The 25,484-nt window shown below is 39.4% G+C and overlaps 1 protein-coding gene across 1 annotated transcript; it reads left to right on the top strand.

Moving 5' to 3' along the window:
• Window positions 1–8,282: 8,282 nt before the first annotated feature.
• LOC106926865 (growth arrest-specific protein 2-like) lies at window positions 8,283–23,793 on the top strand. Its single transcript, XM_015002033.2, has 8 exons — window positions 8,283–8,456; window positions 12,697–12,935; window positions 13,589–13,698; window positions 14,954–15,095; window positions 16,232–16,295; window positions 16,752–17,304; window positions 17,408–17,515; window positions 22,514–23,793. Exons 2-8 carry the CDS (start codon window positions 12,710–12,712, stop codon window positions 22,736–22,738), a joined length of 1,428 nt encoding a protein of 475 aa, XP_014857519.2. The 5' UTR covers window positions 8,283–8,456; window positions 12,697–12,709; the 3' UTR covers window positions 22,739–23,793.
• Window positions 23,794–25,484: the final 1,691 nt, after the last annotated feature.

The following is a 25,484-nucleotide window of genomic DNA, read 5'->3' as shown; positions in this document are numbered from 1 at the left end:
TGTTGTTACACATAACAAACAGAGAGAAAATGGCCAAGTTTCACCAATTCCACCACGAAAACCAGGAATAAAATATTAAATCAATAAAGCTCTTGTGTTATGACACTAAGCAGGTTGTTCCTGAGGCAGAATAAAAATTAAAAAAACAACAAATGTGTAAAAACACTATGCTGAAAATCATCCACTGTGACTCAATACCAAGGACGGCACAACCAATTGTTAGGTTGAGGTGAAAATATGTTTTCTATGAAATTCATTTTGTTACTTACATATCTTTCTTTGATATGAAAAATGCATGTGATAATCTGAAACACATAAGGCTGATTAAAAGGAAAGCAAAATTAAAGGAAATCTGTCAAGTTAATTTTATGAACTGTGTATAACAATGTTTCTGTTGAAATGGCTTTATTTTTATTCACAATGTGCAGACAAGCAGTGGGATAAATAAAAACATGGAATAAAACCATTAAAGACACGAGGATGTGGGATTGTTTTCTTGTACACCTAGACTAAGGTGTGTTTCTGTGCACGTGTGTCCTTGCAGGTTGTATTCAGCCGTTCCTCTTAGTGCTCTACCACCAGATGGGCGCTCGCATTAGATGTGCATGTGTGCGATGGAGGGGCGGTGTGGGGGGGCAGAGAGGGGTATTTCCCAAAGCCTGAGCATCAGGCCTCCTTTTGTCCTCTTTCCTGTCACCGATGGCTTCACAGTGGGGAGACGAGCGCACTCCAAATCTCATTAAAAAGTGAGAGACGGGGTGGGAGGAGGTGGGGTGTCAGGGCTGTTAATGTCTAATTTTGTTTTCTTTTAAGATAAAACCAGGGGGGCTGGGGGGATGGGAGTATAATCTGAAACAAATTTTACATGATAGAGTGGTGATGATAAAAAAAAACAACTAAATAAAATAAATTAACAAACCACTCTCCTTCCTGAGATGATTTGTTGATCTGAATTAATGTCATCGCTTTGTGTCCGCCTGATTTCATTAGACACAGAGGTGAGACACATCTGATAGAGTGGTCTCCAAGCAGAGGGATAATATGAGGAAGACACCATCACAGCGGAACCCTTTTGTTGTACATGTAGAGAGGGCTCTTTGCACACAGCCTTATCAGTGTGAGAGCTGACCATGATAAACCTGTTTTCCACCGCTGTGACTTGTGTTAAGCAGCAACAACCCCGATAAAAGCATTCAATAAACAATCTCAATTCTCAGAGCAAGTCTCTTATTATCTCCATGTTAAACTATTAGCTGTAATCGCCACTATGAATGGCCTCCTTTGTGCAACCTGCAATTTACCCATTTACCCATCAGGGCTCAAAATTGCTTTAAAATTGCGGCCGATTACGGCTCATCTCCAGCAGAAACCATGCACTTGCTTGAGTGACTCTGCTTTACAGTCAGTTTCAGCAAGAACTTGACAACGCTCATTTACACCATTCCCAGAGCTTTACGTTTTCTGTTGTTAGAGTGATAAAATGTTAGGTGCCTTTAAGATGAGGTGAGGGTAAACACCGTGGGACTGAGGTGAGGGAGGAATAAAAGGGCCAGGCAACAAACAAATAGAGTAATGCGGCTTTTGACATTTGTCTGCAGTCATAGGGGAAAGTGTAAAGATTTCCAGTGGAAATCAAAAAATTGCTTGAGTTTTTTTTTTTAACAATTAGAATGATAAAAACAGACATAGTAATAATTTGCTTAGCCAAAAAATGTAAAAGTAATTTTTAAATTCACGAGGGGAACGTATTGGAGAAACAACCCTCAATGGAAAAACGTGGAGCAACATTTAAGGCTCATTCTGAACATCTTGCCTGTATATCTAGAAATATCGACTTCCTGAAGATCTTTCACAGACAAAAATATCAATAAGATGTCAAGATGACACATTCAAGACATCAGAATGAAGGGAAGCTTGCAACAGGAGTCACGTGACAAGGATAAGATTAAGTCATGAACTTTCTTTCATCATATCTTCTTTCTTTGTTATCTGATGGCTCTTCCCCCCCCCTCCTCCTCCCCTCACACTCCTCCTACTCTGTCACTGCTGCATGGTGACTCAGACTCTGCAGAGGTGCTACATCTGAATGATGCGCTGCATGAGTCACCCACTGGTCGGATACTGTCTGTCTCATATGGACTTTTGACAGTCATGCAAACACGCAAACACTGCACAGGCACAAATTTGTGATTATAACCTATGATCCATTTTCCACGCACTCTAGCAGATTTGCTGCTGCAGACAAGGAGAAGCCATGATCACAGAACAAAATGCTTGTTTTGGTCTCTCCTCCACAGCTCCATGCTACACAAACATGCTGTTTTTAATGGTCTTCTCTTCACATGGCTCTGACCGGCGCTGCACTACCACGAGTGCACAATCACTGCAAATCTGACAGTCCTCTGCCACTCACAGGAGGAAGATCTTTACTCATCCTCTTTCTGTTTCTGTCCTTCTGTCAGTCTGTCTCCCTTCTCCTCAGTCAGACACCTAAACAAACACATAAATGCATGCAAGCTATTTACAATTGAGGTTTCAACAAATCAGTCGAGCCTGACAACTCTCAGCCAACATGAATTGAAAACAAGAAATGAGGGTGTTTATAAAGTTCAAGAAAATACCTATTTTATAATACTTTATGCGTTCATTCAGATTCTTAAGTAATTCATCCGATTCATTGCACAGCATTTCAGCGTTTGAAATCCATGATGACATTTTGAGTTAATTGATGCTCCCTACTGTTACAAACAAGGGTTCTGATCCATTTTATGGACGATAGCAGCACATCAGTTACTAACATAACATTTTCAGAAATACTTAAAACCACGGAACATTGCCTGCTTTCTGTAACTGTTATTTACTAAAATCCAACACTCTGTGTCTCATTCCCAAGACTCTTCAGATTCTAACAAGATGCTACGACATAAAGACATCTTCTACCGGACACTCTGATCCAGGTACAAAGCACCAGAACCGGCAACAAGCTTTCCCCTGTCAAGTCAGGACTGGGACTGATTCCCTCACTTGGACTCACAAAAATGTTTTCATTGAAGACTTGGTTGTGTCTCTTTACTATTTGTGGTAAATGTTTTTTTTCCCCCTTGGTTTTAGTTTGCTGTGTTTTTTCCACAAAAAAATGCATTTCATTTGTTACTTTCCAGAAAAGAAATTGTTAAATAATTGAAACTTCACAAAACCACGAAAAAAAGAGAAGTGATGAAAGAAATTATTCTACTTTTAAAGTTTGCTTTTTATCTAAACATAAAAAAAACTAAATACCTCAACATTTCTTTACTAATTAATTTATTTGTTGCGACTGAAGCTTTTCCTGGTGGTGAAGATTCTGCACTGTGTCTATGTGTGCATAGATTGCAAATCGAGACATAGCTGTGTTTTGTACATCTGTATGTCCTTGAACATTTCTGATTTTTTTCCTGTCTTTTGTCCAACATTTCAGTTCAGAGATTAGTTTCTATGGAGACTGGGATGTAAGCGTAAAAAGGAAAAGAGAAAAAAGAGAAATGTGGTTGTCAGGAGACAGTCTACAGCCATGAGGTTGACGCTGAAATCAGGAAGGTTGCAGGGTGCTTTATTCAGTTTTAATTTTCTTTATAGTCTTTACAGCCTCGAAGTGGTGGGGAACAAAATGCATCAGCCTATTTATTCACCCTACAAATGTTAACAGTTTAAAAGAAAAACACTAAGATATCAATATCTCAAACTCTCCAGATCAGCCTTTGCCCATCGCTGCACAAGAGGGTGAGTGACGGTCTGATTTCTCTGGTGTTGACAGGGGTTAAGAAACTCGCTGCTGATAATACGGACCTTTCAGGCACTCCATCACTTGATAATTACATTACTCTGGTACTCCATTGCTTCCCCTCGCTCCTGCTAATCTTTTTAGCGTCCAAGTGATTGGGATCGCAGTGACAGAGAGAAATGACAGCGAGTCACCTGCTGTGGAGCTGAGTCCTCTCAGCCCTCTTCATGCCTTACTAAAGGTTTTGATATCTACTCAGCTTTTGTCAGGTAACCATGGAGGTGAATGGAAATGACTCTAAAAGTAGCTCCTGCTTCTGATTTTAGATCTGTTTTTTATTTTATTTTTTTAGGTTTAGTGAGCAATGGACTCCAGCTGTTAATTATTGTAATTTATTAATTATTTTAATCTCTATCTAATCAAAATCAAACTGACTGTACCCCTCTCTATGATTTTACTCATTTAAAGATGGCTCCCCATTTCCTTTCTTGTAAAAACAGGATTTAAGAGTAAGTTGCTATGCTGCCCTCTAGCACCCTCTATTGGACACACCGCAAAAGTCACTTTCATTGAAGGAAAACAACTGTAAATGTTTGTTTATTCAGTTTTTTAACAAAAAAAAAAGACAACAACAACAACAAAAAAGAAACATCAGCATAAATAAGTCACATTATCTTTGTATTTTTGCTTTGCTAGTCTAGAATGTAAAGTAATTACCGGACTGGGTCAACATAAGAGGCTTGGCTTGACAGGTAGTTTAATTAAAAAAGGTTTGCCCCGAAGCTACTGGCACAGCAGTCTGAGTCGAGGAAGCCAGAATTCATTTTTCCGTTACCGGGGCTGACAGACAAATTGTCTAATAGCCATTTATATGAGCACCTCTGCGACACTCAGACCTCGACAGGCTGCGGCTGTGACAGATTTTATACGATAGCAGGATCATAACAAAGAAGATTAAAATCAAATAAAATTATACGTAGAATAGGGCATTTCTTGTACAATGAAACATATTTTTTGCACATATTAGCACGTTTCATATCACGCTGTTTTCAGTGAAATCTGTTTGTTTCTTTCTTTATCTCAAGCATCAAAAATAAACTTCTGGTGAGTCTGAAGACAAAATGTGATTTATCGGAGAAGGACGTCACTCATTTTTGAAAGGAAACTTAGCTCTAGAGTTTGGCTGTTGACTAACTTTTAGTTTTCACTTATATGACTATTTTCAATTTATGGTAATTGCATGGAATTGCATTACACTTTGAATTTGATATTAAACAATTTTAATTGATTTATTTATGTTATTTTTTGTGAATAATTAAATAATAATTTTTCTCCTTTTTTCTTTTGGTTTCCTTCTTTGTTTCTTCTTTTCTTCCTTTCGATCATTTATTCTTTTATTTTCTGCCATCTTAATTTTAACACCAAATATTTTTGAATATATGCTTTCTAGAGTTTACCTGGATTTCTCCTCAGTATCACAAGACAGTTTCATTCCTTGAGTACTTCTAACCAACAACAGCTATGGTAACTGCACACTTTTATTTTATTGTCTATTTTTAACCTTGTTTAACTCATCCTTTCTTCTTTCTTCTTGTATTTGTTCTATCTAAAAAGAAACTGGTTGCCCTAAAAAGTGCTCTAAAAATGTACTTATTTGTTTATTTATTGATTCATTTATTTATTAGAAAAATACATGATCTGTGTTCACCATTCACATTCAAGCTTAGCTTGATGGCATGTTGCATGTGTTTGGAAATCAAATAGCAAACAGACACAAAAACATGCAAACAGAATGACACACACACACACACACACGCACGCACGTACGCACGCACGCACGCACGCACACACACACACACACACACACACAAAAACATAAAAATTGGTCACTTTTATTGAAACACATCATTCTACATCAAAATCAGATCTGCGTTCATCTGACAGGATGATAAAACACTTGTGAGTCACTAATAAGCATGTCCCCATCTGACGGGCCTCAGGTCCTCTTGACCCTGGGGACCAATTTGAGTGGTACACAGCACATGGTGCTCTGCTGAATGATCAACCGTAACCCACCACACCCCATCCCACCGCCACCGCACCAGTGGAAGAGAGGAGGGAGGGGGGTGGAAGACAAGATGAAGGCGGATTTAGGGTTTTGTTGCCTTGGTAACCGGAGATGCCATCTGTCATGCATGTGTTGATCCACATCATGTAGCTGAGACATTGTTTTAATTCACCCATATTCTCAGGGCCAGACAGACCTTCTGGTAAAAAACACGTTCACTTCTCACTGGCAATCATTTCCTGACAACCATTAGGATGTAGAATAATACAACCCTTTCACTTAAGGCAAGCAAAAGCCCCACAAAATGTGTTTCAGGCTCGATTTTACAACCGTGGCTGCATTCCAGGTGCTGAGGGATCATTTATTAACTCTGTGGGTGCATCTGAGTCGTTGTTAAAATTACTTTAACGGGCCTTTAAAACATCATCAGTATGGCTACCATACAAAACCTGTTTCAAAGGCAGAGCAAGCCTTTGAAACCAGAAACAGGATGTGATTCATGCTGGATATGTTTACTGTCTGTTAATTTCTGTAAACAACAGGAGACGAGGGAGCGCTGGTAGTCTGGCGTAAACAAGCAAATGATTTAATGAATTTTAATCTTTGATATCAAGCATTAATCTGAGGGTAATGCACTGGCGCTTTTATTAGTATTCACACAAGTGTTGCACAGAGAAATACTAAATATGGAGTAGAAAGGGGAGGTCAGAGAGGAGGAAGTGGGGAGGATCTCACAGAGGTAGAAACATAAGGGACATGTCCTCAGGGAGAAGCTGCAAATGAACCAGCAGCCACACCTGGGACGGGCAGCAGATGAATATATCGAGTTTAGTTTGTAGGCTGCCACCTATCTGATTGATTGTTATAGTCTCCCATATAAGACATGGTCATAATAACGCTGGAAACAGCTTCAGAGTACCAAACAGAAGGTGGCAGCATCTCGGCCCACTTTACAAGCTGATACCAAACCAAGCTGTGTAAAATGTGAAAAGTGTGAGATGTCTATACAGTGTCTCATGCACAGACTCTGGAATTTATTTCATTCAAAGATGAAATGGATTTACTTGAATAAATGACTTCTTGTTTCTTGTTTAGCAACAAAACCAAAACCATAACGACTCCTTAATTTTGTCCTTGTGCTGCTCTCCCTCAATACAACCTAATATCGGGACAGGGTCCAAATTATAAATCCATCCTGAAATAGAAACAAACTCCCACATTAATATTTAGATAAATACCCAGAGGAAGCATGTCATATCTTTCATGTGCTTAAAACAAAATTCTACCTGGACGTTTAAGTTCTCTTATTGTTTTAGAATTGGTAAAATTTGTATAATTTACATTGATTTGGTTTCCAGGCCTGAGTTGTTTAACTGAACTACATAAAATTTCAAAAAGGTTGAGATTGAAGTCATACCAGAAGCTTGTTGTTGGCCTGCTTTACTCACTTTTAATGCTGATAATTTAGGGAAACTTTAAAAATTTCTTCTGTGACGCACCCATCAATTTGCTTTGCAGTTGCAACTTAACTCCTCCAAACTTGTCATTGTGGCCAAATAACTCAGCTTTTGTCTTCTCTGAGAACTTGCACTCAGAAGACGCTTAGGCTGCCACAGGTTTTAGTCTTGCTTGAATGTATCAATGTTGGAGCAGGAGCTTCATTGTTGATTGGCACCTTTTAAGTTCTTGTGACCAGAAACTCAGTTAATTCAACGTGAACATTGACACTGATGCTCCAGAGCTTTGCAGTTTCTGATTGACTCAAGACTTGGGCCGTTACAGACAAAAAGATCCAGGAGCCACTCCAGAAACAATCCCGTCCTAAACACCATTGAAAGATAATTAACTATTCTTAAAGGTCAGGCTCATTCTGATACTCCAACCTTTGGCCCTTCCATTTCTGATAAGAGTGGCAGGACCTCGCTGATAGCAAACAAACAACAGAGAAGAAGAAAATAAAATGCATCACTAAAGAATCCTGAAAATAATGTCTATGTTGAGTATGTGTAATCCTCTCTCTGATAATGTATATGGTTTGGTCTCAGACTGAATGCCTCTTGCATAAATATTCTCTTTCCACTGTTTACGTCAATTGCGCAATTATTTGTGTAATTTTAATTGTGCTATTAAAATTGGTTGGCAAACGCGTAAGGAAATAAAAGCCATAGGAAAACTGGAAAAATCAGTCAGAATAAACGTGCAGAATTGTTTTTTTTTTTCATGCTTTTGTGTCTTCACCCATTGACAAAATCACAAACTACTCCTTTCTTTATGATGGGCTTGATTTTCATTTAAGAAGCGGATATTTCTTTACGTTTTAGTTTTTCTAAAAGCACAAAACAAACAAACAAACAAAAAACTCAGGAATGCCAACAACCTCAGCATGGAGAATATTTTCAGTTTAGTTTCCTCTTCCTCTGATCTCACTTTGTAAGGTGACACCAGAAACTTGCAGGCGTGTGCAAGAAGTCTCGTTTTAACTCTTCCCCCTGCTTCACTCTTGTGTACTCTCATTTGGCCGAGCCGAGGGAGATGAACATCTGGTCCTGAGTCATGTGAGCGTGAGGACAATTCACTGCAAAAGAAAGGAAGCACACCTTCGGGAAAGTCTTGCAGAGTTGGAGTTTGGCAAGTATTTTTTTTTATTATTATTTATTTATTTCAACATCAGCGGTTGATTGTGAGAGAATGGAAAGTATCAATAAAATGAATGTGGGTGAATTACTTTAACAGCTGTATCCCAGCCAGAGTTTCAATGTGATTTTAGTAAACATTCAGCTCCTTTTTATAGATGAAAATAATAAGATTTCTTGCATAACAGTAGATTTACAGGCTTTAAGATGCATTACTTGCCAAAATGTCGCAAAGGTTCAACCAGTAACATAGCAGCGTTGTGAGGTCACTGCAATAAATACTTTATTTTGATGCCCTTTTTTCTGTATTTAAGACATTATTCAAGAAACATTTGAGTGTATTTGTGACACCCAGTCATATTAAGAATCATAATTACTCACAGTTGCATATCTGAGCACAGCAGCATGAAACAAACCTCCTTCGCCTCTGATCATTTAAAGTTTATGTTGCCAAGCAGCGGCTGATGGAAAGTTGCTGGTGCACTTAAATTAGCTTAACATCTATTGTTCATTTGCTGATTTACACGACATTTTTTATACTCCAAAAAGCCGCAAGACATATAATGACATCATGACAACTAAAAGAAATAACATAACCGGATAGATATTTGCATTCAAAGTTATTCATCCCAATTATTCAGATGAATGGTTAGAAGTAATTTAGATGTAAAGGCAAAATTGAAACTTTAGATTACTCAGATGATAATTTCAGCTTTCAGGTGTGAACACTGACTGCACTATAAGTGACACATTTCGTGTGTTGCTTTTTCCCTCTGAATAAACATTAGGTGTATCGCTACCGAGTCCAGTGGCAAAATTCTATGAACTAGTTGTGAAATTAGCTGTTTGTCAAATACAACTTCTGGTTTTATTCCCAGGAGAAGCCATGTTGGAGGTCATATAAGCTCAAACCATTAATCACACTCATATTTTACTTATTTACAACAAATTTGAAGTTTTTTTAAGACATTGATTTATCTGAAGATTCATCACTCTGAATGGATGGCGTGTCATTTCAGCTGTTTCCACCGAAATGCTGTGAAAATGTTTAATAGCCCAATTAAGAGACTGGGGATATCACTGAAGCAAATCGTTGCAAGCATTCAAGGCAGACGAAAATAAATGAGGTGGAATAGAAACACAGATACAAGCATAGACCTGTGTGCGTGTGTGTGTGTGTGTGTGCGCGTGCGTGTGCTGACAGATTCTACACCACGCTCTGCAGGAGTACAAAGGCTGCCAGTGTCTGAGAGCTGGACCTGTGGATGACCTGTACTTCGTCTTTCCCAGCAGAGCCGTCCTGTAGCAGAGGCGTGAATCTTGCACCTGGTTGTTTTCTTAGAGAGGCTCTCCTGGCCTGCAGGTCAACCAGTTAGACGAACCTCAAACTCAGCAGGCAGTGCCCTCCATATACACAATATAATCACACCCTAAAGGCCTGTCCCATGTCTGGATGGAGAACTTACAAAGACTCTTTTTCACTATGACCTGTGAGAGTCATATAACTTAATCATCGCCAACAAAACAAAGTCCAGAACTCGCTGACGGACTGTATGTACAGTGTCCATTCAGTTCCTTTGTACATATTTTGCTTCAAGGTGTGAGGAAAAGGGCATGATAACATTTATGTCATCTCAAATTTATCTTTTTTATTCACATCATAATTTGTGAGGATTGAGGCCTTGGAATTTTAACAATTACTTGTCTGAGGTAGGATTCCCATAAGCCTTATCGCTAAATGAAATGCTGCAGTGACTCAATACTCCTGAAAAGTTCTCCTACTGAGATAATCACAAACTTCCCGGGAAAACATGTTGAGTTGATGGTAGCATCTGTCTCATAATATTTTAATACACTTTTCTCACCAGTGTTGCCTTAACATGTAAGCAAATGGCCTGTGCAATGAACACCAGTGAACTTCAGAACCTCCACCGCTTGGTCAGCTTTTGAAACAAAATGGAAGGTGTTTCCTCTTAAAGTAAGCTGCAAAATGAACTCATCTCAGCACACGACATGTGCCCACTGTCTGGGCAGAGATGATAAAGAGGATGCCAAGAGGTGGCTGGTAACTCTGGAAGAGCTGCAAAGAAAGTTGAAAGAAACTCTAATAATCTTACTCTCATCTTTATGCTAGAGAGCCCAAAACGCCATTGTCTAAGGAAGACAATAAGAAAGCCAACTACAAATGTACCACAAGCCTGGTAGGCAATATAGCAAACGTGTGGAAGAAGCTCTGGTCAGTGACCAAAAGGAAATCCGTTTTGGCCTACATGCAAAACACTGTATGTTAAGGAAAGCGTATGCTGTGAACACATCATCACCATGGTGACATGTAGAGGCGCTGGAGTTTATAAGGTGCAGGGATGCTTCTCTTTAGCTGGGACAGGCCAGATTTCTGACATCCTTGTCCAGATTTAGTGCTCCTCTTTTTGTATTATGCAGTTTAATATCTGGTTAAAGTGTATCACAACTTTGAGTTTGTCAGAGCTCCGCTTGTCCGCAGTAACTGTAACAGAATAACAATGCCTTCCTTCTGCAGAGCTACTATAAGGCTTAATGTGCTGCATATCCACCAGCAGACGTCCTGTACTTCATGCTTTTTTGAACTGCAAAATGTTAATCATATGTTTTTAACTGACGAAAATTTCCCTGAGCTTGGAAACAATTTCCTTCCTCTCTTGTAAAGACTATGCCAATCATTCTCCTCTTTCACACTTTTGCACAGCCATGCTGGCTAAAATCTTCCAGAACAGAGTTACTTTTGTTTCGGTCTGTCTTTTCTCACAGTGCCTCTGGTTCTCACATGTGTTTACATGAATCTTGGTTCATTTGACTATCAAAACAAGCAAGAGATGTTTTGAATGCTACAATTGCCAGTAGCTCTGGGGAAGAGGCTCAATATCGTCTCATATTGTGGTCACTATCTAGATGCATCTTGGTTATTTACTTCTCCAAACCAAACAGACCTGTTCTCTTGAATGAGAAAGTGTTTCGGATGGCCTGTTTGGACAGTTTGCCCAGACATTTATGTTCTCCTTGCGCTGAATCCTAATTACTTTGCCCCTTATAAATGTTGTTGGAAATTGGGATGATGAGAGAGATCAATTCTGTCTGAAGATGTAACTCTGAGTAGAGGTTTAAAAGAGCTGCTTAGAGAGCTATAAGCCCTTTATGACAGGGTCATTACTTGTATGCTGCATTATTGTATACAGCGACAGTCAAACATTGTCTTCAAGTAAGAGTAGCACTACTTCAGTATAGTTTTACTCAAGTAGAAATGAAAGTAATTGTTCAAATTATGCAAATTGTTGTACCTGCAAATATCAATTTGCAAATATCAATTTGCAGGTAAAGAGATTAGGAAAGAGATTCTGTGGGATTTATCACAGTAACATTTATGAGAAAGTTCGTAACGTCTCAAAATAGCTTTAGATTTGACCCAGTTCAGGAAAAGAAACACCTCTACTATTTGCTTTTCTTCAATGCTCAGCTGTGGGATTTGAATTTATGTGGAAATGAAACTTTAAACTGAGCTGTTTGTTCTTTGCAACTCCAGATTAGACCATTTGCTGTTTGGGTTGTCACCTTAATTCCAGCTGATTAGCCAGAGTATCGCTAATAGTTAGAGCATGTCTCTGCAAGAGGCCATGCTTTATGATGGAGTTTGCTCTGGGAACAGAATAAATGAGCCATGCAGCAGCACCAGGAGACCAGCTCAGGGCAACGGCTGTACGTCTTATTAAGCACAATCTGTCTGCACTCAGTCAGTTTAATCCCTTTGATTAATGGATGTCTGTAGAATTGTTTGGTTAAAAATACGAGGTTGATACATCAAGCACAATGCTGCAGCCAGAGTGCGGTAAATTTCAACACGTTGTTTTTGATGGTTTTTGATTATTGTTACACCATAAAGATTCTTCTGTTTGAATGCTTTGTTTAAGGTAGCCTATGCAATACAAGCAAGATGTTTAGTTTTTTATTGGAGCAAATATTTATTTTGACTCAATAATGTGCTAATCATAATTTGGCTATTAAAAACCATCTTGACCACAACAAAGAGAAGCCACTTGCGTGCCACATTGTTAAAAATCTTACTTAAAATATAGATTTCATAACTACTACATATGCTTCTTGGACAGTTACAATACTGTCCAAGAATCTGGTTTTAAATTAATTGAATTTCCTTCTAAAACACAGATGAAAATGTAAAACATATCTAATGTTTGCTCCATCAGCTGGAGGAGAGTCATGGAAAGTGAAGTGGGAATGATGAGCGCAGCAGGTCTTGATGATCCTCTGAGTCCGACGCGCCTGACAGGGTTGGGAATGAGCTGCCTTCTCTCTCCAAAGTACAGACACTTAGGCCCGGGCCTCACCTGTCTGCATACGTACAACCAGTGGTTGCCTTACCGCCATGATGCTAGCCTCCTGCCCATGAAAGAAGATCTGGCGCTCTGGCTCAACTCTATTATGGGTGAGAAGTCTTCTTTATGTTACAAATCACTATAGTCTGCAAGGGGGGAGGGGGGAGCATTTTTTTCCCTCATGCTGTACAAACACAGGTGTTTTTCAATCTAGGAAATTGAATAGGAGGATGTACACGTGAAAAGCACCACCATGGCACTTTATTAACATCAGCTTACTTTAAGTTTTTGTTAGTTGAAGATGAAAAGGACCCAAAAACGTTTAGTTTGATTAAAGCGTTTAGAATCATCTATGCAGGCTGTTTTCTTTAGCACAAAAAAAAAAACAAATCAAGTTAATTATTGTCCCAAATCCCCTGAAATCCCCCTACATTCAGAGATGTTTCTCTCCACTCGCTTGCATTGTGCAGGAAAATATAAAAAAAGAGCCTGCACATGTCAGAGCGTGTTGAAAGATGTCGGTGGAGTGATTCAGACTTGATAAATCTCTTGCACCAAAGACTCATCCTTCAAGTCCCCTGGTTCACCTGGTGAACTTTTCATTTCCCCTCATTGTGATCCTCACTATTCAGTCACTGAGGTCAAAAACTGTGCTTAGTAAAAGAAATGAAAGTCTATATGGTTAGGCAGATGTTGTCACCAAGTATGTCTGATCGTTGTGCTTTTGTGCAAGTAGGTTAGTGTGTTTGTGTGTGTTCCTTAGGGTTGAACCTCACTGCAGACAGTTTGATGGAAAAGTTGGATAATGGTGTTCTCCTCTGTCAGCTGGCACAAACGCTCCAAGAGAAGATGATCCTCACCAGCAACAACAAGGTGCTGCACATTCACAAATTCATCGCAACTATTCACAGTTCACTTCCTATTTACTGGTGTCGCCAACATAAGATTAACTTGCTGAAGTAGGATATGTACGCTCGTCTTTTGGAAAGGGCAAAGAGAAATGAAGCTCTGTCTCATGTCACATTTATGTTGCAAAATGTCATGGGCTCCTCGTTAAAATCGTTTATTCATAATTGACATATAGATTTTTCACCAGAGTCTGTCTGACGAACCAGAGGCAAACAATGGCAAGGCAAATTGTGGTTAAACAAGGAAAGTAATTATATTTCCACACAGGTCAAGGTTGGTAGCCTTTTTGTCTCAACAAATGAAATCGTCATCTAAACACTGCTTGTTGGATTTGCTCAGGTTATCTGTGTCTGACAAAACTAGTGCAAAAGTTGGCAAAGGATATAATGAGGTGCATGGAGGGAAGTAACCTGAGGGAGAAGAAGGAAATTACCATGTGGTGAAGACCTGTCAAAGATAGATAGATAGATAGATAGATAGATAGATAGATAGATAGATAGATAGATAGATAGATAGATAGATAGATAGATAGATAGATAGATAGATAGATAGATAGATAGATAGATAGATAGATAGATAGATAGATAGATAGATAGATAGATAGATAGATAGATAGATAGATAGACAGACAGACTGAATCTTTCAGGTTTTTACTACTTAGGTTCCTGTACATTGACCAATATATGCTTTTTAATCTAAAACAGACTTGACTTTTTTAAACTTATTTAACCTGGCCCACCCAAGTTATGTCAAGAAAATTGTTTTATTTTACTTGAATTTGCTCATAAAAGGTTATTTGGTCTCAGACTGTAAGAAAAACTAATAAATGTAAGCTGTCCAGTGTGCTTTTCTGTTATGGTGTTCTGACAAGATATCTTTATTTTTTCTAAATTGCTTTTATTGTGTCCAATCTGCACATTGGAGAATGCAGCAGCAACTTATATCAAAACAGCTTTATGGTTTGTGTGTGTGTGTGTGTGTGTGTGTGTGTGTGTGTGTGTGTGTGTGTGTGTGTGTGGGGGGGTGTGTGTGTGTGTGTGTGTGTGTGTGTGCGTGTGCGTGTGTGTGCGTGCGTGTGTGTGTGTGTGTGTGTGTGCGTGTTGTTTCCCAATATGTAGGTAGATTTAAGAACTGCCTGAAGACTAATTTTAATTTTCTGTAAGAAAAGGTAAACCTATACCCACTGCAGGCTCACTTCATACCTTTAAAACAATTACAGGCCTTTGTCAGAAGAGCGATCCAGTGGCGAGCTGATGCAACTTCTGGATCCTTTTTCGCCCGAGACAATACTGCCAACTTCCTCTACTGGTGTCGAAAGATTGGAGTTGAAGAGGCATACCTTTTTGAGTCTGAGGATCTGGGTGAGTTAAATCTGGATTTTTTTTCTCCATAAAACAACTCTGACGTGTTTCTCCCTCTGCTGACAAACTATTGTGCATTTAAGTACAATTTAAATTAGTACTAACTTCACAGTATTTGACATTTTACCTTGCTGCGATTGCATGAACTTAAACTTGACTGTATATGCAGAAAAGGAACGTCTGTGATTTAAAAATGACAAGTACCAGGATAATTCAGTTTGTGTTTTCAAAATATGTATTTTTTTGTTTTCATTTCTAATCAGTTTTGACTAAAAACATACAAATCTCTCCTCAAAAGCTGAAGAGAGTTTTAACTTTGAGTCAAAAACAACAAAACAATTGTTTGGCCGGGCAATAACTAAAGTTTTGAAATGAGGGAAATGAGAGTCCAGAAGATCACAGATCACAACAGAAAATCTGGGTGATTACACAAAGAGGGCTATGAATACAATAAGTGGTTATAATCTGATTTATAAACAGAGAGCAAATATTATACAGTCAGCAGATGGTTTGCTGATTGACGTTCACATTTCAAAAGGAGTGTCTTGTGATGTCATTTAATAAAAACTTGCTCTACAATTACCATAGAGGATGGAAACTCACCCAGTACTGTTAAATATTTTACTTGCGTTTTTCTGCACACCCCTAACTTGGGCCTGCCCAAACAAGAAAGGGATGAAAGACAATGATAATATGGAGGTAAATCCACAGGAAGTATAATTATGATGGAGCTTCCTCTCTCTGTGTTTCTTTTGCAATGAAAAAAAAAAAAAACCTCATGCTTGACTCATGTGACTTATGCGATTAAAATAGGATTGTGTTTTAATTCAAACTAAGTGACCTTAACAACCCAAGTCATGTTGGTGGGAAGACTTGGGGAGCCGCAGAGATTTTTACGGCCAGTGAATCTCTGACACCCCCATGCCCTCACCTGAGGGAACCCACATGAATTCCTGTTCACCTTTAAAGATAGGAAACCACAGCGAGGAAGGATATTCCCTGTTCCTTCCCCTCCTGCTTCAGGTGGAGCTCCTGTTTCCTTTTGTCAAAAACAGACTTTTATCTCCAGAAACATCTTTTCTTTCATGCGAGTCACATTTCTATTCTTCTTTTCATTGTTTCTGCTCCTGATGCAGTCCTACACAAGCAGCCTTGGGAGGTGTGCCTCTGCCTGATGGAGCTGGGTCGCATTGCAGCCAGGTAAACTAAACTTGGCAAATTTTCAGGGAGTAGATAAAAAAAATACCTTAACTGTGCTAAATTAGAAATAAAAATTGTTAAAATTAGACTTTTTTTGGGGGGGGGGGTGCAGGCTGCCCTGGTGCTGTTGTGAGAAAATAATAACAATTGAATTTTAGCTTAGGATTTTACTTTTTTGATGCATCAAAAGATACCCAATTATACTGGGTATAAAATTTTAAAATCTCAAAATGAGTGAATGTGAGAGTTGTAATAATAATAATCAAGAACAACTCATTGCTTTTAGCTCATATGGGAATTGCACCTTTCACTACAGTCAAACAGGTTTACTTTGTTGTTACCCAAGTGGAATTTGATGTTACACCAAGCCCTGACTGGAAGTAAATGAAATGATTTCATGTTGATTCATCCGTTCTGATTCTGATTCTGATTTTTTTTGTCACATCTCACTGCCAGGTATGGAGTGGAGCCACCAGGCCTGGTGAAACTGGAAAAAGAGATAGAAAGAGAGGAGGCTGGGTGCTTATCTCCATCATCTCCTCTCTGCTTTTTTTATCCAGCGTCATTGTACTCACCACCACCAACGTTGCCCCTTCCCTCGGCCCCCTCCCCTCCTCGTTCACCTGCCCCCCTCACTTCGAACACAACCTGTGTGCCTGAACCTCTCACTACCTCCTTTGCCTCTGATCTTCCATCAGCCACCACATACCCTCTGCCTACATCCTCGCCCCCTCCCCAGCCCCTCCTCTTAGCTTCTAGCCTTTGTACAAGCGGAGCCTCAACACAACCCCCTTTGTTCTCCTCATCTTGCAACACTGACACATCTGCTTCAGCCCTGCTGTCAGCGCCCCTAACAGACCAAACTCTGGGATCCTCTGCTGAAGCCTGCCCAGCCACAGAAAACAAACAGACTGCCAAAGTCCCCTCCCAACCAGCAGCACAAACCACTCGTTCTTCCAACAAGTCCAGAAGCCGAAGGAGCATCAGCACAAGCATTTTGGATGACATTGTATGCATTTTTTTTTTTTTCCAAAAGTGAAATTTATTTTGTTTGGCCTTATTTTGTTACTTCCTTGATCCTGAGGCAGACTTTTTTTTTTAATCTCTTTCAGGTGAGAAACATAATTGAAAATCCTCCCTGCAGCTGTCCCACCAGGTTCCCTGTTGAGAAGCAGCCAAAAGGCTGCTACCGCGTAGGGGACAAGGTTCTGTATTTACGGGTAAGAATCCTGCTAACTTAGTCTGAAAAATATACAAATAAATCTTATCCAAGCATGTGACCAGAAAGTTGAGTGGAAGAAAAAAGCTTGGCAGAAAAAGGATGCTCAAGCAAACATTCGTAAATCATAACCTTGAGAGGATTGTGAAGCAAAGGCTGTGCAAGACTTTGACGAACAATCATAAAAAGCTGACTTTGATTTGAGTCACAGGACAAAAGCTACAACTATGGCGTTCCTTGATTTAGCTAATTCTGCTCCAGAAGACGAGAGAAGCGCCTCATCTGTGCCAAGCAGAGAAAAGACACCACGGTTTCTCAGCTAAGATTTTTAGAGAAAAGCAACTTTTGTGTTACATTTGTCCCAGAGTCTGAGGACACAGTGAAGAGGCACAGAATCCACGTTGCTTTAGGTCCAGTGAGAAAATTTTCACAGTCAGTGATGACTTTGGGTGTCATGTCAAGAGCTGACATCCTAAGTGAAGTCGTCTGCCAGAAATTTTTCAAACATTCCTTCCTTTCCTCAGCTACTTAAAGCTTTGTGACTGATTTAATTTTTATAGCAGTACTTGACACTTGGCCACACTTCCAAAAGTACAAATATCTGCATTAAGGAACAGGGTTGTAGAGTTTTAGATGAAAGCTACCCCGACCAAACTCTGAATGCATACGCTGTACAAAACATGGATATGCTTTTCTGTAGCCCAACATTTCTGTATTTAAACTAACAGAAATAAGCCCTGGCACAACTATATACCCAACATTTTTAAAAATAAATATAGTGCGTTTGTTGGGATGCACCTGTATATAAACAAATACAAAAGTGATTAGCGTGATTAGAAACAGGCAAGTTGATTAGTAACATAGAGCAGGTGGTGGGAGTGAGAAGTAACAGATCATACAAAACTCCAAGACTAGAACTAGATTCTAGCAAAACCACAAAACTCAACCTTAAAACGTGGAAAAAGAGCAGCAGAAATAAACAACACTGCTACTGTTGGCAACTAATACCTGCAGGTGGGCTTTGAGAGATTTTTTGCGATGCTATAATAATTTATAAAAACATCTAAATGCAAAGTAAATGCAAAGTAAAGTATTGATCTGTTGATCAACAATCCAGTTAGCAACAAGTGCATTGTGTCAAAGCAGCTGAAATTCAGCAACTGCGTGCCTTTCAGCCGTCTTCAGTCATGCTCCACTCGTATGCGTCCGTATAGAGGCTCAAGAAATGGGAGGCAGGGTTGCTTGGCAACCAACGGTCAGAATAGGATTCAGCTGACAAAGATTGTATTCAGGATGTAGACCTTCAGCGAAGAGTACAAAACCTGGAGGAAAAACAAACCCGGCTCTCTGAGGATGAGTGTGCAGAGACGTGACCCTGGCGTGCGGTTTAAATGGCAGCCCACTTGGGAGTCTCAACCATCTTTGTGAAGGAGGTTTAAAGCATGAGGGGCGAGCTTTTTGTGTCCACCCATCTACACAAATAAATAGCATTAATGCACTATGGCTGACTGCAGGACATACTGTTTGAATGCTGTCAGCTCTGCAGATGAAGCATAAGAAAAATATTTCCTCTATTAAGAACAGTCCAAGTTAACAATTTTGGTCACTGGCTAAAGTCACTGAAGACATTATGAATCAGTATAGTTTCTAAACTGGTTCTTGGCACAGTCAGAGGTAAATTATTGCAGATATATCTTTTGTTGCACCTGTAACACACCTTTAAGTCAAAGCACAGCAGTTTCTTTTCAGCAAACTTCTCAGCTACACAGCATGAACACCAGTCGTTGTCAGCCAAGGCTAAAATGGCGATAATACACTAACCAAAGCAGGTCAAAGTATTTTGACGTAGACAGTGAGATATTTTATTTTGTGCAACATTTTAAAGATTGGGTTTTCTGCAGTATGCACGTGTTGCTGTGCCAGTTGCACTCATCCTTTCTTAGAGCATCTCAATGTCAACAGAACTGTGTCCAGCTGTCAGTTTTCAACCATAATTACCAGTTTAGACAACAACTACGGTTCTGCTTTTCCCTTTTCACATGGCTGCTGTCAAGCAACCACATCTCTAACAGAGTGGCACGGCCCATCAGCCCTCATGTCATTTGTTACCTTGAAGCACGCTGATGCCTCTGGGTGTGCAGGGAAACATGCCATACACCTCAATTAGCATACATCATGATAACCCCCGCACTGCTTCTGGGAGAGCACTCGGTGTGTGCAAACCTTTTTAAAGAGCACATACTATTGATTACCGAGGCAAAGTCATTAGCAAGGGGCTTTAATCAGACAGCTTGTTAATGAGCGGCGGAGCATGACCGCCCCTCCTCACGTGTAAACTTCACACCCATCCCCTCCTGCCTCCCCTCCTTCTATTCCCTCTGGAGACTATTCAATCATGCTGGCTGTGGAGTGCCTCGCCATTCTTTGGTGTTGAAAAAGAGGAAAGGTTTCCTTTCTTTCTGAAACCAATTAGGTTTTCCTTCAGCTTTGTAGCAGGGATACGGACTGATGGCGTCCATAGAAAGGAAATGCATTTTAGCACCCCTGGATCGTTGCGGAAGCTCATTTATGTTTTTCATGTTGTAGAAATCCTGTTTTGAAGATGATGCGTCTGGGTGAAACCATCAAAGGAGGAAAATCCTTCTTCTTCCTTGTCTTTATTTGTGAACTCTTTCAGCCCCTGTCAAGTATTCTTGAGTAAAACATTAACGAAATTATCTCACTGCTCTTTGTCTTCCCATGTTAACTTCTGAACCTAAAACTGATGGAGAACATTAGAAAGGATTGACTGAAAAAGAAGCCAAGAGTATACACTGTGTGAATTATAAAATTAAGTAATTAATGTAAAAGTGAATAAATAATAAACACTTGTTTAAATAAAAAAAAGGATTTTTGTTGTTGGGAATACATCTAAAGAACATCAAGAACATCTAAAAATGGAAGTTGATACAGTGTCAACATTTCATTAGGCTGCTGTCAAGTAAACTCATGATAAGCGTCTTATCTTGGTGAGCTAATGGCTTCACAGATGTACTTTATGAGATAGATATGATAACTTAAGCTTCAAAAGTTAAGCTGCATTTGCTAATTGCTACATGAACTTACTCTGAAAGATTTTGGTCTAAACTAAGTGTGCATAGAGACTTATTACTATTCATAACTTCTGAGTTAAGAACAAATAAGTGCAACGTGAGGCTTTAACAATACATTTTCATCTATTGCTGAGTCGTCACTGGCAAACATCGCCACCTTAGCATGTCATGAAAGCAACAAGCTTTAACGTGAATTCTTTACTCAAAGAGACCAAGTGAGCGCCAGAGATTTTAAAATGTTCTCACTGTTCTTGGTGTTGTTATCACAAGTTCACCATCTTCCCCACCTAAGACTAACTTGTTGGAATGCAAACACTGCTAGGAATCAAAACATACAGTTAGCTTTAGGTCATGATGCGGTTTCATAGTTTTGCATACATGCATACTGCAGCTAAGATGGATAATTCAGAGCCAAGGAAGTTGTGATTTCTGCTAATCGTGTTTCGTGCAGAGTGGGACGTCTTGGAAAAAGAGAAAACCTGCATTCGTACTTCAGGAATGAAACTTTACCATTCATCATTTCATTCATTTTGGTTTGTTTCTTTATCATTAAATGTAAATTTTGGATGCGATTTCAAAACAACATCAGAAGAAGTGGATGTGGGTAAAGCCTGCCTCCTATTGGCAAGTGTTTGTCCTCGGCCCCCAACACACTCATGCATATTTCAGCAGGAGAGGAGAGAAAGAATCAATGGAGCAGCCAGGGAGGAGGACACATGGGAATCCAGACTGTGGTTTACGGGCTGCAGATGTAGCACACATTGTTTGGAAAACTGAGCCGGGGGTGACACGTATATAGACGGGTCAGTCCACAAAGGGACCTTCTGCAGAATATTTTATCACAGGATGGCATCTTTTATTCCGACGATCACATTGGTAAAAAAGGGGAGTAAAATACTTGGCCCCTTTAAAATCAGATTAAAGCAGATAAATACAGGGGGGTACAGATGCCAAGTCAAACACCTCTAGTTTTATTAGCTGACAAAATGTAGGAATAAAACCAGAAAAGAAATTATGACTTTTAAGGAGGACAGACCCATTATATGGTGACTGATGAGATGTTTATCCAGCATGTCAGACTTGACCCCTGTCAACCTTAACATTTTAATCCGCAGGATGACAGCTGAGCCAAACCGTGTCTGGAGTTTCCTTTGAAGCTGCTCGATTGGTCGGTCTCTTTGCGCATGTCTTTGCTTGTAGCATCGATTCACCCCCTCACTCCCGCCCCTGGCTGCCAGTGTGCCGTGTTAAACACACATCTGCACACGAGAGGAGAGGATCCGTGTGTATTACCACAATTTTAATGGTTTAGTAATGAAGGGTTTATTGGTGATAGGCGTGAGGGGGGTTTAGGGGGTGAGCGAGGAGTCGTGGACAATGGCAGGAAATGGATGGGTTTGTAAGGTCCCCTGGGAGGCTGTGCTGCACTCATTTTAATTCCTTCTTCCTTTACAAGGCTTGATGAAATCTATAAATAATGTTTTGATTGAGATTCAACTCACCTCACTGAAACTACAATCATCACATACCCTGGTCATGCATTGGTCTCCTTATTTTTTTTGCCAGTAGCTTTTGTATGTTTTGTGTTGCAGATCTACACATGTTTGTGTGTGAGAGTGAGAGTGTGTGTCTGTGTGAGCATGCATGCTTATGTCTGGATTAGAGCTGCATGTGTGCTCAGCTGGTGCCTTGAGTTGCAATTTCATTTGGTTTAATGAGATTTGGACAAAGCAGCCCAAGAGATTATTTGGTCCTCATTGCCAGAGCTACACGTCCACGAAGCTTGTGATAATTACAGTGTTTTGTGTGTTTGTATGCATGTATATGTGTGTATAATGTCCTGCTTTTCATATAAATAAGAATCCCCAAACATGCACTGACCTTCCTCTCTCGTGTCACCTTTGCAGATGCTGAATGAGCATCATGTCATGGTTCGTGTCGGCGGTGGGTGGGACACTTTCATAGGCTACCTGCAGAAACACGACCCCTGCAGAGGCGAGGGAGGAGCAGGAAGAGGGACGCCGGGAAGGCCTGAGGTCAGGGTCTGTCGGGACAAATTAAAACCCGCCGGCCTGAACGTTTCAACAGAAAACTATATGGTGGTTGGTGTTCACCACAGGGGAAAGAAATAGAGTCTCAAAGAGTTATTTTAATAAAACAGCTTGAACCTAATTTTTTTACCTCAGTGTTTAAAGCCAAAATCCCCCTATTTTTATGCATCACTGACAGAGGTGACTGTCCTTTCAGGATATCTGAGATGGGTTTTCTTTTTTACTAACTTAAGAACTTTAATAGTTAACGAATCTGTGCTTTTTTTTATGAGGAAATAAAATATATTCTAGCTAACTTAAACATTTCTACTAACTGCTTTTATTTTTACATTGAGTAATAAAGCAGAACACATTGATAAGTCAGGGATAAACATTGAAATAGCTGCTTACTGGAGCACTAGCTTTGTCTGTAGCAGTAGCCATGTTGATCTGGATGGTCTGAAGTATTACGATCGAGGAACTGATTAATATAAACCACAAATAATCTAGGATCAGTTGTATATTTAAATAATGACTATTATGTTTAAGTATGAATGCAAACTGTTCTTCTTCTTCATGCTAAACAATAGATGGTTAAATGTAATGGCTCCATGTGTTTGTCTTTCTGTTGTTTATGGAATCAGGGGTTTAAAAAAAGAGGAATAACTAGTTTTATTGGCTGTTTAATATGACAAGGCAAACATAATTTAAATTTGTATTAGGGCATAAGTATTAGTGTGATTATAACATCACTACAGACAGCTCCATGACAACATGATGACAGATCTGCAGCAGTAAAGCAACAAGCATGATAAAAATTACCTTGTACATTATTCTGCTGAAAAATCATGTCTTTTCTTTTTTAATCAACCTACATTCCAGTTTTTGTTTTTAATGTTCTAAGCTTTCTAGATTCAGAATCTATCAAACCTCAAAAGTGTTCTTCCTTTGAATTTACTTCTCTTCCCTTACAAACTCTTCGTTAAAGTAGATGTGTTTTGTTTCTATTCTTTTGTTTGATGTTATTATTTGGATATAACCAATAGATTAGTCTGATCACTAAGAGGTTTGCTGTTGATGCTTTATTATTAACCTGTTCGAATGATGACAAGTTTCAATTGACTTGTGATTAAAATAAAAATATCTTTAAAAACGTTTCATCAATTTTATCATATCTCCTTTAAATATATATTACCATTCTGTCTGTCTATGAGCCATGACTTCTCGTCTTACCCTTAAAGTGTTGCTGCACAGTCAAAAACAGGCAGTTATTCTGCTAGTGAAAGTTAAAGTCGACCTTGAAAAAGAGACCAGGAGCAATGGACTCACTGCACCTTTTTCTACATGTAATTCTGCGGTTATAAAATCACTGGTTTAAAATCAATACGTATTCCAATAGTTTACGCTAGTGCTGTGGAAAAATCTTATCCTTATCACACAAATACTAAGCGACAGTGTTTTTGTACAATGATGAAAGCAAAGCACACTGGCTCTGCTTTCCATCAACTCTATTCAAAAGCTCCCTCTAGATGGCACCATGTCCTCATTGACAAAAGGCCAGGCCTCGCCCCGGCAGCTTCGCTCTTCTGGACCGCACTCCAAAGAACTGCTTCCAGTTTCAGGGCCGCAGATCCGTTAATAGAAATATCCCCCTGCTTTCTCAGTAAGACTGGAGTTGTCACGTATTCACTCTTTGAAAAGAAAAGAAATTAGAAGCGGATCAAACAAGGATGATTTACATTTGAGGGTAATGCAGATAGCAGGCACAGATGAGAAGAAACAGCACGCACAGCATGTTAATAAATACATATTTTATTACATTAAAATAAATCAATTAAAAATGGACACAGATTTGTTTTTTTTATCATATATTGAAAGAAACTAATGAGATCATGCAAGACTGTAATGTCTTTTTTAATCCCACACAACATCTGAAGTGGATGCACCCAGTATAAATGAACTGTAGAAAATAATAGCTGTGCTACTGAAACACGTGCCACTCTGAGGGGGCGGCGTTTTCTCTCGCACTACAAAGTTCCTCATGAAACACGCAGGAGGGAACCACTTGAGAAGGATTTTACAACCTTTCTGAGTTGAATTGTTTTCAAGTGTTTTTTGTTTTTTGATATTTTGAGAGTCTTGCTACGGTGTGCTGCAGTTCTTGTTTTTTTTTTTTGTTTTTTTTTATCAAGTCAGGGGCGGTGTAATTCTGTGCTTCACGATATTTGTAAAACTTAGATGGCACATCAAGGCCAGAGAAGTCAAATTTCCCCACCGACAACGTACAAAACGTCTTGAGAGGGCGGTGTGCAACTGTGTTTGAGACACAACACCTAATACTTGTAGTAAATGACCTATACATACAGTTACTGTAACTGTTTTCATTGATATTTATATCAATACACACGAGTTTGGGTGTGAGCTCAAAACTTGAGAAACCCAAATCATCTTGTTGCGTTGCGTTCTGTCAATTTTCTTTGTCACAATCTTACACAAAAATCTTCATATATCATATTCAGAGCTTCTGATATACAAGAGCCTGGACCCTGAACACGCGCCGTGGAACGAGGCTCCTCACATGCCCTGATCTTCGTTTGCTACCTTGTGTAGCCTTATAAAAGCATATCCATCTCACACTCCAGGCTCACTGACCTTTACATGATGCAGCAAAGTGCAAAGATCTCACCACACACTGACGGTACAAGTTTCAGTCATGCGTTAGCTAATTTTCTCGTTAATGGCAATACTGGAAGGACTGAACATCACGTAAAGTGTTGTCAACACACTATGACACCTTATTTTATATGAGTTATTTGACATAGTTGACAGAAGGATGATCAAGACTCGT

This window comes from Poecilia mexicana, unplaced genomic scaffold (assembly GCF_051168715.1).
Source record: "Poecilia mexicana isolate PSO_F unplaced genomic scaffold, ASM5116871v1 scaffold_3, whole genome shotgun sequence".
NCBI lineage: Eukaryota > Metazoa > Chordata > Actinopteri > Cyprinodontiformes > Poeciliidae > Poecilia > Poecilia mexicana.
This window is presented reverse-complemented; position numbering and strand designations above follow the sequence as displayed.

Coding starts and splice junctions, on each gene's coding strand:
- LOC106926865 (XM_015002033.2), top strand. CDS start 12,710: ATGGAAAGTGAAGTGGGAATGATGAGCGCAGCAGGTCTTGATGATCCT. Junction 16,296..16,751: donor CTGGGTCGCATTGCAGCCAG/GTAAACTAAACT, acceptor TCTCACTGCCAG/GTATGGAGTGGAGCCACCAG. Junction 17,516..22,513: donor ACAAGGTTCTGTATTTACGG/GTAAGAATCCTG, acceptor TCACCTTTGCAG/ATGCTGAATGAGCATCATGT.